Here is a 13,309-nt window from a genome sequence, read left to right as displayed (position 1 = left end):
CTGTACATTTAATCAAATTATTGTTAATTATCTATTGGTTCAATGTGAGTGGCTATTGCTCGGGACGAACAATGCTAAAGAAGGGGCAGTGTTACCACAGCGGAAGTCACGCGACGCTGAGAGCATGCGTGCTAGAGTTTCTCGAAGGATCATGAATTTTCCTGGCAACTCTAGTTTGTTCGAGGCGCCCTATTTTTTAGTATATAAGCCTGGCGAGAAAAAACAGCGTGATTGAAGAGATATAGATAGATATAAGAGATAGATAATTGAGTCAAGCGAACAGTAGGCACCGTAAGTAAAATATGTGAATCACTGTGATCTATAGCGTGTGTTATAAAGGTTGTTAAGTTTAAAGTGACTGTGGAAATTCTGTGTATTACACAGTTGTATCGAGAAAGAATAATCTAGTTTTAATTAAAAAAAGGACATGTATCGCTGAAGTTCCTCGGAAAGAATTTATACCGGAAATTAAGAAACAAGCAGATACGCAACAGTAGCATTATTAACTGAAATATTATTGAAGTATTACTGCTTATACTATACTGAATAGTTATTAATATCTTCCAGTGATAAAGTGTTAATATTACTATTAGAAACATACATAATACAGTAAGGTTGTATATTTCGTAATTTAATATCATGGAGTAACTATACTAGGTTGAATGATGTTCTTCGATAGAAATCAACGGTGGTTTAATATCTGGTTTATATTTTTATGTTATTTTTACGGATAAATATCATACCCACAAACGGCTATAGATAGTGGGATCTGGGACACGTTGTGGGTTCTATCACCCAGATCCTAATCCCCTTTTTTTCGGATACATGCTGACTAGCTCTGCATCTGTTGTTTTGATTATGTCTGATAGATGGAATATCTCCAATGTTTTTGGGAGCTATAACCGCAGATATTTTCACTTTAAAATAATACCTTTTGTACAAACGGTATAATTTTACATTGTTATATTAGAACTTTGTTGGCGCGTACATCTACATGTACAATAAATAAATTGTAGGTTATATTATAATTTCGTCAGAGCTATACAGTGCTGAGTGATCGCCTGTATGCTTTTGATGTAATACAGTTTATTTGAAAAAATGTATGTATGTATATATTAAATTCTGACACTGGAATTCGTTAGTTAAATTTGCAACTGAATTCAGATAGCTTTAGTGGATGTCCGTTATTAAAAGCCTGTTCAAATGAAATAGAAAGTTATTCAGTGGCTCAATTTTTCAAGAGTTATTATTTATTGTGCGTACAAGCACTATTCGTGAATCTGCCAGAAATACAATGGTTGGATTTCTTTTATTGCCCCCAGTGGCACGGCGGTATGTCTGTGGACTTACAACGCTAGAATCCGGGTTTTGATATCCGTGGTGGGCAGAGAACAGATACCCATTGTGTAGTTTTGTGCTTAATTACAAACACAATTTCTTTTACTGTGTCATTTAATAAAGTTTCCTACAAAAAAAAGTATCAATTTTTAAAGTGGACAAATTTCATGTATCCAGTCCATAAACTTAACTGAATTCTGCTTCGCTTATATGTAATGTTTTATTATGACATTAAATCTAGAAACGGTCAATGCTGAAAGCATATATATTTCGGCACCTTTATGGTGCCATCATCAAAAGTGGAACAAATATGGCAAGCAAGTAGTTTTATAAGAAGAAGGTTTAATTCATTATAAATATTAAAGGTAGTATGAATCTAAATAAACATAATAGTACTGTCTGTTGTATGTCCGTGTAACTAATTCATAGGGTGTGGATGGATCTTCACCAAAAGTGGTGTGGAGGTTCATTAAGTCCATAAAAATTTTCAGTTTTGCGTTTTTATGGGCGTTTTTGCTTTTTTACCACTACTTTGCCCCCTGTAAATGGATCTTCACCAAATTTGGTATGGAGGTTCATTCGATCCATGAGGGGATACATACAATTTTTCAGTTTTGCGGTTTTTATGGGCGTTTTTTACCACTACTTCGCCCCCTGTACATGGATCTTCACCTAATTTGGCATGAAGGTTTGTTGGGTCTGTGCGGAGATAGATGCAAACTTGCGGTTTCACATTTTGTGTTTTGCAGTTTTTATGGGCATTTTTGTAATTACATATATGGGAAGCAACTTTATGTCCTAAGATAATCTTTCATTAATCATGAATTTACATAACTTCGTCCAGTAGACGGGTACTACAGCTATTGATATAATAAATTAATATTTATTTTCAAAGCTGTGCATTAATACTAGATAACTCTTAATTTCTGTTTAGCAATGTTCATTGTTAAATACAATGGTCTATTTGTGCTTTACCTATCACAGGTATCGAAACCCGATTTCTTGTTCCATAAGTCCAGAGTCTTACCGCTGAGCCACAGAGGTGAGCTAATTTACAACAAGGAGTTTCTGTTATTTATTAAATTCTCTTTGAATTATAGGATAATTTAAAGATTGTTTCGTGCCATTGCATCGAATGTTCACTACGACAATAATGTTAGTCTGGCCAATATATTTTTATTATATTCACACCTAATTTCATATATATACCATTGTAAGTTATATTTTCGATGTTATTAATTGTTTCCTAATGAAAGCTGCTAACCATAATGATGACGCTATATCTAGAAAGTTCGTAAAAGTAGTCTTAGGCCTGGAATCTGTAATCTACTTGTATGTGGTAGAAGTGAGGGTTCAATATACATACAAGAATAGATGATCGAGGAAAGACTGATTGAGTTGTTAAACGAGAAAAGTTAGTGCTTGTGTCGGTAAATCAGTAAGTTAATCAGATTTGTTTTCAATCAATGAAATTTCTATTAAACGTTATTAGTGTATTAGGCTTTCAGTAGTTGTGTAGTTTCTGTTCAAAAAAATTTTATTTGAATTGTTTGTTTTGAATTTCGTACAAAGCTACCCGAGGGCTATCTGCACTAGTCGTCCATAATGATAGCTAAAGGGAAGGCAATGAAATGTGGGATTGACCTCCCGTCATTACGCCCCTACGGCTGAAAGGGCGAACATGTTCGGTGACGGGGATTCGAACTCACAGATCGCAAGTCGAGTGCTCTAACCATTATGCCGTGCCAGGCCTTGTATTTGAAGTTAAACCTATATGTAAGTGTATAAGAGCAAACTTCAAAGAAGAAATAAATAAATTTGTTATTGTTACATGGACTGGATTTCGCATTATTCTAAATAAATAATCCAAAAGAATCCGCTGAACAATAGAAAAAACGTTACAACATTAACTTTTTTTAATCTAAAATATTTCTTTTATACTTAAATGGTTTAGAAACAGGAATACGTTTATATATTTTCTGAACACACTGGCGATTTGGCTGGTTACACTTCATATGTATGGGGCCCGGCATGGCCAGGTGGTTAGGGCGCTCGACTCGTAATCTGAGGGTCGCGGGTTCGAATCCCCGTCCCACCAAACATGCTCGCCCTTTCAGCCGTGGGAGCGTTATAATGTGACGGTCAATCCCACTATTCGTTGGTAAAAGAGTAGCCCAAGAGTTGGTGGTGGGTGGTGATGATTAGCTGCCTTCCCTCTAGTCTTACACTGCTAAATTAGGGACGGCTAACGCAGATAGCCCTCGTGTAGCTTGGCGCGAAATTCAAAACAAACCAATCATACGTATGGTAACTATTTCATTATTGATTTTCTTCGCATATACATTGTTTAATCTAATACATTGCATTATGAAATGTGAATAGTATTTTCCCATATTATGACTTCAATAATGCCAACATTAAAACCTCTATCGTTATCAGTGCTTTTTATATAATTCAGTTCAATTTTCAAATTAATGGCACTAAGACATATTTTAAATGCTTTGTCAGTTTTTGAGAAACTGGTGACATAGTCTATTTTAATTTGTACATTATTATATTTGAGTAAGGAAGCACATTATGTTAACAATAATAAACTGGCAAACAACGATATATAAGCACAACGAAGTGATTTATTCTTGGGCAAGATACTACATGTTCCAACAAAACATTGGCTTGTCTTCAGTTTGCTCTTTATATAAACAGTAAACAGTTGGTTTTCTGTATAATAGCGAATAATGAATTAAGTGAAATGTCATAACATTATTCACATATCTAAATTAATTGAGGTTACTGTATGGTGATTAAAAAGGACTCCTAAACACCATACATACAAGTTACTTATTATTTAATTTCTAGTTTAAGATAAACTTATTCGCACAAAATTACCGTACAGCTTACACAGTGACTGTTTCACTCTACCATCTTGAAGTAACTCTCTAGCTTCTTGAAACAAACTGTACACACTATCTCGTATTAATAATCTAAGCTTCATTCTAGATATTTTGCCAAGTTTTGGATCATTACATTTTCAATGACCCTCTAGCCAACAAATAAATTACAGCATCAAAAATATAGCTTACAACAATATTATTGAAGTTCTAATCTCAGTCACAGGTAAGATGTACAATTTATGCATTTCGAATGAAATTTCACTTTGTTCTAATTCTTTTGGTTCTACTGCATACAGTTTAAAACGTGAAAAATAGGTTTTGTCTATACTACCCTATTCACTTTTGTGTAATTGTTGATTTTTAACTTTCATGATTGTTAGTTCCTAACAAAAGGATGAGTAAAAAATTAGATTTAAACATAATTACTTTCCACAATAAAATTTCTGTTTCAAAATAATTGCACAGTTATCGTATAGGGGCATGTTGTTATAATGACAATGTAACTTACAAAACAATGAATTTGAGTTAAAAAAATAACAAATAAACTATAATTTATTTTGAAAAATGGCATAAAACCAACATTTATAGGTGTTCAATAAGATTAATATATATTGAGTTGCAAGCACAAAATGCAACACGAATTTTACAGATAAATATTTGAAGAATGCGAAACACACGACACTAAATATTTCTTTACTTATAATTTTAAACACTTGAAAGCATTTTGAATGAAGTTTGAAAGTCATCATAAACAGTCCAACAGAAAGAACGACGAACACAGCTTGAACATTTGTTACAAACAATTTACTTTAACATAGCAGCTCCTGTTGCATGAAAAAGTGTTAGATTAAAGATACCCATGTTAACTCTTGATATCTTTTTTCGCCCACTTCTCCCTATGTAGCAGAAATCACCTCTTTCTTATTTTTCATTTATTGCTTTTATCTTAAATTTCTTACCTCTGTTATTGCTAAGTCAACTAAGATACACATCTTGTATAGTAGCAATCTTAATTTTCCAATAAATATATATATTTATGCATATATACTGGTCTCCTTCAAGATGAATTAGTTGCACAAGGTGATAGCTAACTAGCTTAATCCAGACATTGTCGAAACTCGATCTTGTAAAAAATGCCATAAATATTTAAAGAACGACAGAAAGTTGGACATCGGATGCGCATGACCTAGAATTTAGTAGTCCCAGGGTCATATTCCATTCGCGCTGGCACAGTTCTGAAACCACCCCCACCACGAGATCCATATATTCCGCTATAGTTGGAGGAGGGGCCACTGTGAGTTCCGTAGCTGGACTCTGTGAAAACTGGATAGGTAGAATGAGTTGGAGAGTATGTATTGAGAGCGGGCCTTATGGTTTGATCGTAGTACTGAGCTCCATAAGTCCCGGAAGTCTGCGGGCCTCCATCTTTGGTCACGTTACATCTTTCAGGATTTTCGTAGTCATCTTCATCCAGGTTAGATTCTGCCGATTGAAAAACAAATGATAAAATTTATTATAAATTATGTGGAGATAAGTAAGTAATACGTCAAACACAGTTTTCATGTTTGTTATAAACAACCTAATGTAGTATAGCAGCTTACCGTATTGCCCCCAATTAATGCCCCCTCTCTAATTATCGCTCTCCCCCCGTTATATATCTATATGTATAACTTGTCTTGTGTGACAGCAATGGTAATCCAACACATAATCCTCTACTGTAACCCACTTTAGTGCCGTAATTTTGACGGCAATATTAATCCAACATATCCACTTTTATTACTGTAATTTTGATTTGAAAAAAAGAAACACACACACACACACACACACACATACTTATTAGCATTGAAATAAAAAATCATATGTTAAAAATAGAATCCGGAACTGCACAAATACTATAATTATCACCCCCCTCCTGCAGTTTCCAACGCCCCTGGAGGGGGGCCTTAAGTAGGGGCAGTACGGCATGTTGGATGAACAATATAAGACTCTTTGTTGTTGTTTTTATATATATATATCTTATTTTAGTTTGCAAGTAAGAGTTCGCCAATATTTAATTGTTGATATAGCAATAACAGTTGGCGTACTACAACTTGAACAAAATTCAATACGTTTTATTAAAACATTTTGTAGCTTTACCATGTAGAGTCCATGTTGCAACGTCCGGTCATGTTCTGTCTGACGACTGCGTATCTTCACAATACCTCAGAACATAGTTTCCATTGCGAGAAGATGTTATAAGGCTGTTGTAAAGCACACCAATCTCCCCTGTTTGCATTCCATAATTCATCTAGAGTACAAGGACGACGGTTTCCCAACACTCATTTCAACAGTTTGATCGCACAGAAATCTATAGACGCTGCGTCCGGCGACTTGATCGACTGGTCTACATATGTAGTAATATGAATACCAATTTCATTATCTAGCTGATTGAGACATCAGACGACTGAATGGAAGGTATGGCTGAAAGTCTTATGTTGTTAAACCCATACCATGTTAGCCTTGTGTTCAAACTGGGATCCTTCTTGATTATGTTACGTTCTGTTGAGATGTGGACGGCTTTTGCCACTGATCTTTATGATTTTTAGATTTTCACTTGTTATAAAATGCCAATCTTTGGATACTATGGGTGAGATACAACTAGTTGCAGCTCTCTTTCTAGATGGTCATAATTTCCAAAGTTGATCTTGCAGCTCTCTTTCTAGATGGTCATAGTTTCCAAAGTTGATCCTGCAGCTCTCTTTCTAGATGGTCATAGTTTCCAAAGTTGATCCTGCAGCTCTCTTTCTAGATGGTCATAGTTTCCAAAGTTGATCCTGCAGCTCTCTTTCTAGATGGTCATAGTTTCCAAAGTTGATCCTGCAGCTCTCTTTCTAGATGGTCATAGTTTCCAAAGTTGATCCTGCAGCTCTCTTTCTAGATGGTCATAATTTCCAAAGTTGATCCATATTCCAATTTTTACCAACGACATTAAGTACAAGGGATATCCCCCGTCTTAGAAATTCTAAATCCCCATTATGAACTCATATTTATAGTCTAAGTGTGCGAATAATTTGCTACATACTTTTTCAAATCGATCAATGTCAAAATATAGTTATAATACCTTCCGTTCCACCGTGACTTTATATTGGCTGTGGTTGTAACGTGACTTGCTGATTTGCACATTCAAAATCGTTTTAATATAACTTACTCGATCTTCTCTATATATTTCGTGTTTAGCACGTTTTGATTTTAGTTCTCTTCAAAGCATCTTTCTGAACATTGCTATTATTATCTGCTTCCACTATTTATTTTAATTGCATTAACTTTATCGACAATTAATTTAAATAAATAAATACTCTGTAAATTTTTAGTCGTTTAAAAATTCGAACCTGAACAAAATCGTGATTATGGATTAAATTTTATCGATTGGGAATACAAATAATCAATTTATTAGGAATTATCTAACATTATTATACTCGCTTAAAATAAATGCTTTATTAAACGCAAACTACGAAGTATATTAAATTGGTGTAGCCACTTTTAAAATATTTGTATGTAAATAAAAACAGCTTTAAGTTGAATGATGTTATCAATAATATTTTATTGATTTTATATTCCGAACTTATTTTATTACAGCTAATATGATTTACAGGGTCAAGGCGAGGACTAGCTCTATGGTAGACCCTGGATTTCGGAATTGGCGAACGAGGTTTGAATCCTTGTGATACCACTAAAAATTCTTTGCACTTTAAGCTGTGGGTGTTTATAAGCGTGACAGTCAATCCATTAGTATAGATGGTGGGTGGTAAGAAGCTATTGAATGGCTGCCTTCCCTCTGGTTAGTAGTTCAACGTTAGGAACGGCAGCAGATAGCTCTAGTAGCTTTGCCGTAAGTACAAATACAAAATAAAAGATCTACAAAAATAAAAATATGATTTAGACCGTAGTTCCTGCGTAAGTAACGACTTTGTTTTTTATAAATACAAGCATACTTCTTGCTTTATACTGAAAATCACTTGTATTATTATAAATTATATAATTGTGTAGAACCAAAATATTACTCAAGTTTCTAGCGTGATTCTAATATAAAAATTTTTCTTGAAATCTTTCAAAGAAAAAAAGTTGCAAAGTAATCGTTAGTTCACTTAATTTTGTATTGCAATGAACGAATACTCATAGGGTGTTTTACATGCAGTTGAGCTAAGTGGTATATGATAAAGGATGCTGAAGAACTTCAACACTGCCACTCGCTTCATGTGGTGTTTTAAAAGTTGATCAACCTTGCTGAAGAAAATGACAATTAATATATATATATATATTAAATACCAAAGTTAGGTAATGGCTGTTTGAGGAACATACTCTTCAAATCTAAAACAAGATGATGTACTTCGTTCTATGCACTATAGTAATTTTATGTTTTAATAACAAGCATTCGCTGCATCTCTCTGATCCACTCAGGCCAACAGACAGTATTTTTCTAGTCAAGAAGCCCTAGATAATTAAGAACTTTGCATCATATGATGAAATATGTAAAGAAACATATTTAGAACTTCGTGCAGAAGATTAGTTTCACTTGTTCCTTAGAACCAACCACCAAGTTTTACCTATTTTCACTTAATCAAATGACGCCAAGCTCGCTAAATATGTCTCTCAAGAAATTAAAATTAATATTGAGAAGAGGTCCACAATATAAACAGGAACATTTGTTTATCGTTACTCATCAACTGATAATTAAATTAATGAAAAAATACTCTAACGTAATCGGTTAGAAATAGTTAAGAAATTTTGCTGTTTATATGGGAATGCTAACCAGTGGTATTATTTGTTTTCTGTAGGTAACTTATCTAAAACACCAATCAAAATATTTGTTACTTTTATTCGTTTTCCAGGTAATGCATACAAGTGTAAAATCACAAGAAATGTTGAATAATCTGTTAAGTTACAACTAATTTTACTGACATTTCCATAATGCATAGTTTAAATTGTATTCTGAGTTTCACATTATTATATAGTTGTACACTAACTCGAGATACTAAGCTGTTAATTGCACTAAATATGCACAAAACGTTCAGATTGAAAGATGAGAACTTCGATTAAAACCCACAGAAAACCTCGACTTTTGAAGAAGATAACAATATAGGATACATAATTAAGTCTTGGTCAAATATATGTTATGCGTATCGTATTGATATTCTATCCAAACTAGCTGGATGAGTCCTGGTATCGGACGATAGGTCTACGCTATCACGGGATATTGCAGATGTAGCATTGTTCACATACAGTCTTGGCCAAAATGGTTGCATATTTCGTAACAAAAAAAATCATTATTATTATCAAGATGGAATACAAATACACTTAGAGCTGTCCAGCTGAGAAATGCATGTTATATTAAACATCTACATATGTAACTTGTATACTCCTAACCAGCTGGCCGAAATAGAGCTTATTTACTTAGCTTGATAAATTACAGTGAAATTATATGGTATCGATATAGTATTCAATTATAATTTATTCAACTGTATACAAAAACCTAAACAAAGTATTTGATTTCATATCCTCTACGTGTGAAGTTATAAAATGCTTAGAAACCTATGTCAAGCAGCAACTGACTACAAAGGTCGAAACTGGAAGAGATAATTGTTTGCTTCTATGTTGTAAGAAAATTAAGTTTAATAAGTTATTTCTAAATATTATTAATCGATATACATATATAATGTATAATAGTTGAAATGTTAGTGTATTTTACAAAATACTAGTCTACTAAAGCCTAAGGGTCAACTGTATATTATTGAATACAGTTTAGTTCCTAATTTTTTATGTTGGTTACGAGATTGGTCAAATCTATTGAACCCGTAGATATTCGTTAGTGAAAATAACAGATAAAATAAAGTTTTCTTTATGAAACGTTTGATAACTATCTGGACATTATATAGATTTCGCATGTGAAATTTGAAAATTTTCTGATACATAAATATATATTTAATCTTAAAATGAAAATTACTTTGCATGTTGGATAGGTAACATGTGAAAAGAAGAAAAAGAGGTATGAGAAAAACACTGCTTAACAAACCTTAAGAATTAGTAAAAAAATGTATATTTTGCGTATGAAATCACTGTAATGTTACCTGATAATCTGACAAATTTCGTTAACATACGTTTACTAATTAAAAGTTATAGCATGAAAACTATTACAAGCACACAATGGTTACGAGGTCGGTCCGACGGACCGAGCCCGTGCTGAAAGGGTTAACCAGATCAAAACACGATAATCTCGACAGTAGTTTTTCGGCGTTTACCAGTAGAATTTCCTGAAACAACGTTTCCTGTAGTCCGCTGACGATTCAGGATTCTGGATACAGTTCATTGGCAATTTCCGTTTTCTTCATACCATTTCTGAATAGTCGAACAATTTGGTGCTCTGTAACCTGATGAGGCATGACTCTAAGCCAAGTACAGGAAAATTTTCTGAACAAACCGTTGATCTGTTTCAAAAGAGATTATACCAAAAGCACACCCTTTTACACAAAACATGTGTATGTGTGTTTTGCTCAAATACCTTATACAGATCAGAATAACAACTCGTATATGTTTGTCCGATCATATGCTACCTTCTCTAATACTACTCGGGCATTTACTCAATAACTACTCCATGCTTGTAAACAATAACATCAATACACAACAGTATACAAACATTTTGTCCAAGACTGTATTATTACATACTAGCTGGAGTACCCGTCTCCTTGACGGAAGTTATATAAATTCATGATTAATGAAAGTTATCTTAGGACATGAAAAGTTGCTTCCCTTATATGTGATTGTAAAAACGCAAAAACGCCCACAAAAACAGGGAAAATCTGGTGAATATTCATCAACAGGGGGGAAAAGTAGTGGTAAAAAACGCAAAATACAAAACTGAAAATTTGTATTTATCCCCACATGGACCTAATGAATATCCACACAATTTTTGATGAAGATCCATCCACACCCTTCGAAGTAGTTACATGGACATACAACAGACAGTATTATTATATTTATATAGAATGTTCTTTGCTTTCACTCATAACTTCTTAGAAACGTTATTAAAGCGATTTTTTTACTTAACACTAAACCTGGAATAATACTTGTTCTTAAGTTCACCAAAAAAAAAAAAAATAAAATGGAATAGTGCAGTCAAGTAGATTACGTTCAAATTTGAAAAAAAAACTTATAAATGAGATCAGAAACAGAAGATGTCTTAAATTCTCCGGATTTAATAAACTTGTATACAACTTATGCATCTTACACTCGCCCAGTTAATTGTCCAAAAACAACAAACAGAATCATAGTTTTGTCTAAAGGATAGAATGTTAGTTCTGTGAACCAAAAACTTTGGTTTATCGGTCCACATGATCGTTTTATCGATTTTAAACATCTATTTATTTGTAATGCGAATGTCAAATATCTGTAATTAAATAGAAATAAATTTAATCCAATAAAATGAGATATGCTAATTATTATTCTTATTTATAGCATACCTTTATCAACTTCATCGATGGCTTCTCTGAGTGTTTTGATAGCTTTCTTGGTATCAAAAATATACTCATAAATCAGTCCTCCTACAACTGCTCCCGCCAGAGGGCCGAACCAATATACCTATACGTACAACAAAATATTTTGTAGGTGAATTCGAGGTACTGAAGTAACGGGAATGATATTAAATTGAACAGTAACTAAAATACTTCATAAACATTTCCAGTCTTGCTTCTACATTTTGTATGTAGTGGCCTTTCTAACATACGAAGATAATATCAACAATAATCACTTCGAACTAAATAGGTCCACAATTAGGAAAACACTATTATTTTATCACAAGTTTATTACTTTTTTATTTTTCAGATCTGGAACGTATTTTTTGAGTTCTATTTATCAAGAAACCCCTATAATAAATTTAAGATAACGCGCCAAACGTGTAATTTCATTTTATAGACGCTTTCTATTGTAATTTACATTTGTATTTAGCTACTCTAGTATACGTTTACTCAGTTGTTGCAAATAAAACTTTGGCCTGAATATGAAATTTCAATGTTCACCAGTGTATAACTTCGTAGTCCAATTTTAGTTCTGCATAACGAAGCTTTGTATCACGAGAAAAGAGCGCAGAATGGTGCACATTAACAAAAAATAAACGCGAAAAAACGCAGAATCGGAGAATTACTGGTGTAGCACATTTATGTTTAAAGGAAAATTAACCTGAAATGGAAACGAATAAATAACTTGCAATAATGTCCCCTATTGACTAAGCGGTAAGTCTGCAGGCTTACGACGCTAAAAACCAGGTTTCGATACCCGTGGTGGGAAGAGCATAGATAGCCCGTTGCGTAGTTTTTGTGCTTAACAAAAAACAAACCAAACTTGCAATAATATTTCATAAACGTATATTTAGTAGGCTCCTTTAACAACCGATTCAAACATTCTACTTCATACATTTTAGATCATTTACAATAAAGTTAAAATCCACAATAATGGGATAATAACAATTTTACATGGAAACTAGTTTGATATTTCACGTTCTCTTTAGTCCAAAACTAACGTTATTGTGAATTTCAATTTTACCGTAAATTATTTTATCCGGTATTGTGTATTTACTTATTATTATTTTAGATTATAATTTGATTTTTTATATTTTTATTAACATTACTGCATGGCATAAAGCTTAAGAGCATTGATTTTGAACGTGGGGCAATATGAAAATGCGACAATAAGAAAAATGTTACATTATATTATTATACCTTTTCAACACCAAATTTGTTTTTGTATTAAGGGGGCATCAAATTTTTTGAGGTGTCGAGGTGGGGCATAGAGAAAAAAGGTTAAGAACCACTGGCTTAAGAGAGTGTAAGGGCAGAGAAAGGTTTGAAGCATAGATCGTAGACTAGTAACTTTTTAAAAAGGATTTTATTTATTGGTAGTTTAAATTTATATAATAAACGTAAGTAATATTATCGTCATTAATTTTTTACGTTAAGTAAAATGATTTATTATAATATCTATATAAGATCATAAAAACCCGCCCCCCAGTAGCACAGCGGTATGTCTGCGGACTTACAACGCTAGAAACCGGG

The 13,309-nt window shown here is 33.2% G+C and overlaps 1 protein-coding gene across 2 annotated transcripts in view; it reads right to left on the bottom strand.

Annotated features, from left to right (window-relative positions):
* Window positions 1-3,948: 3,948 nt before the first annotated feature.
* The window catches only part of LOC106458782 (neurogenic protein big brain-like), a 95,235-nt gene continuing 85,874 nt past the window's right edge, over window positions 3,949-13,309 (bottom strand). For both annotated transcript variants that reach the window (XM_022385116.1, XM_013918331.2), the window contains 2 exons: window positions 11,723-11,840; window positions 3,949-5,711 (listed from right to left, as the gene is read on the bottom strand). In XM_022385116.1, the coding sequence (XP_022240824.1) occupies window positions 5,416-5,711; window positions 11,723-11,840 (414 nt within the window). In that variant the 3' untranslated portion in view covers window positions 3,949-5,415. The remainder of the gene's footprint in view (window positions 5,712-11,722; window positions 11,841-13,309) is intronic.

Source organism: Limulus polyphemus, unplaced genomic scaffold, assembly GCF_000517525.1.
Source record: "Limulus polyphemus unplaced genomic scaffold, Limulus_polyphemus-2.1.2 Scaffold513, whole genome shotgun sequence".
Taxonomy (NCBI): domain Eukaryota; kingdom Metazoa; phylum Arthropoda; class Merostomata; order Xiphosura; family Limulidae; genus Limulus; species Limulus polyphemus.
Note: the sequence above shows the minus strand (reverse complement) of the source record. Positions and strands in the feature narration are given on the sequence as shown.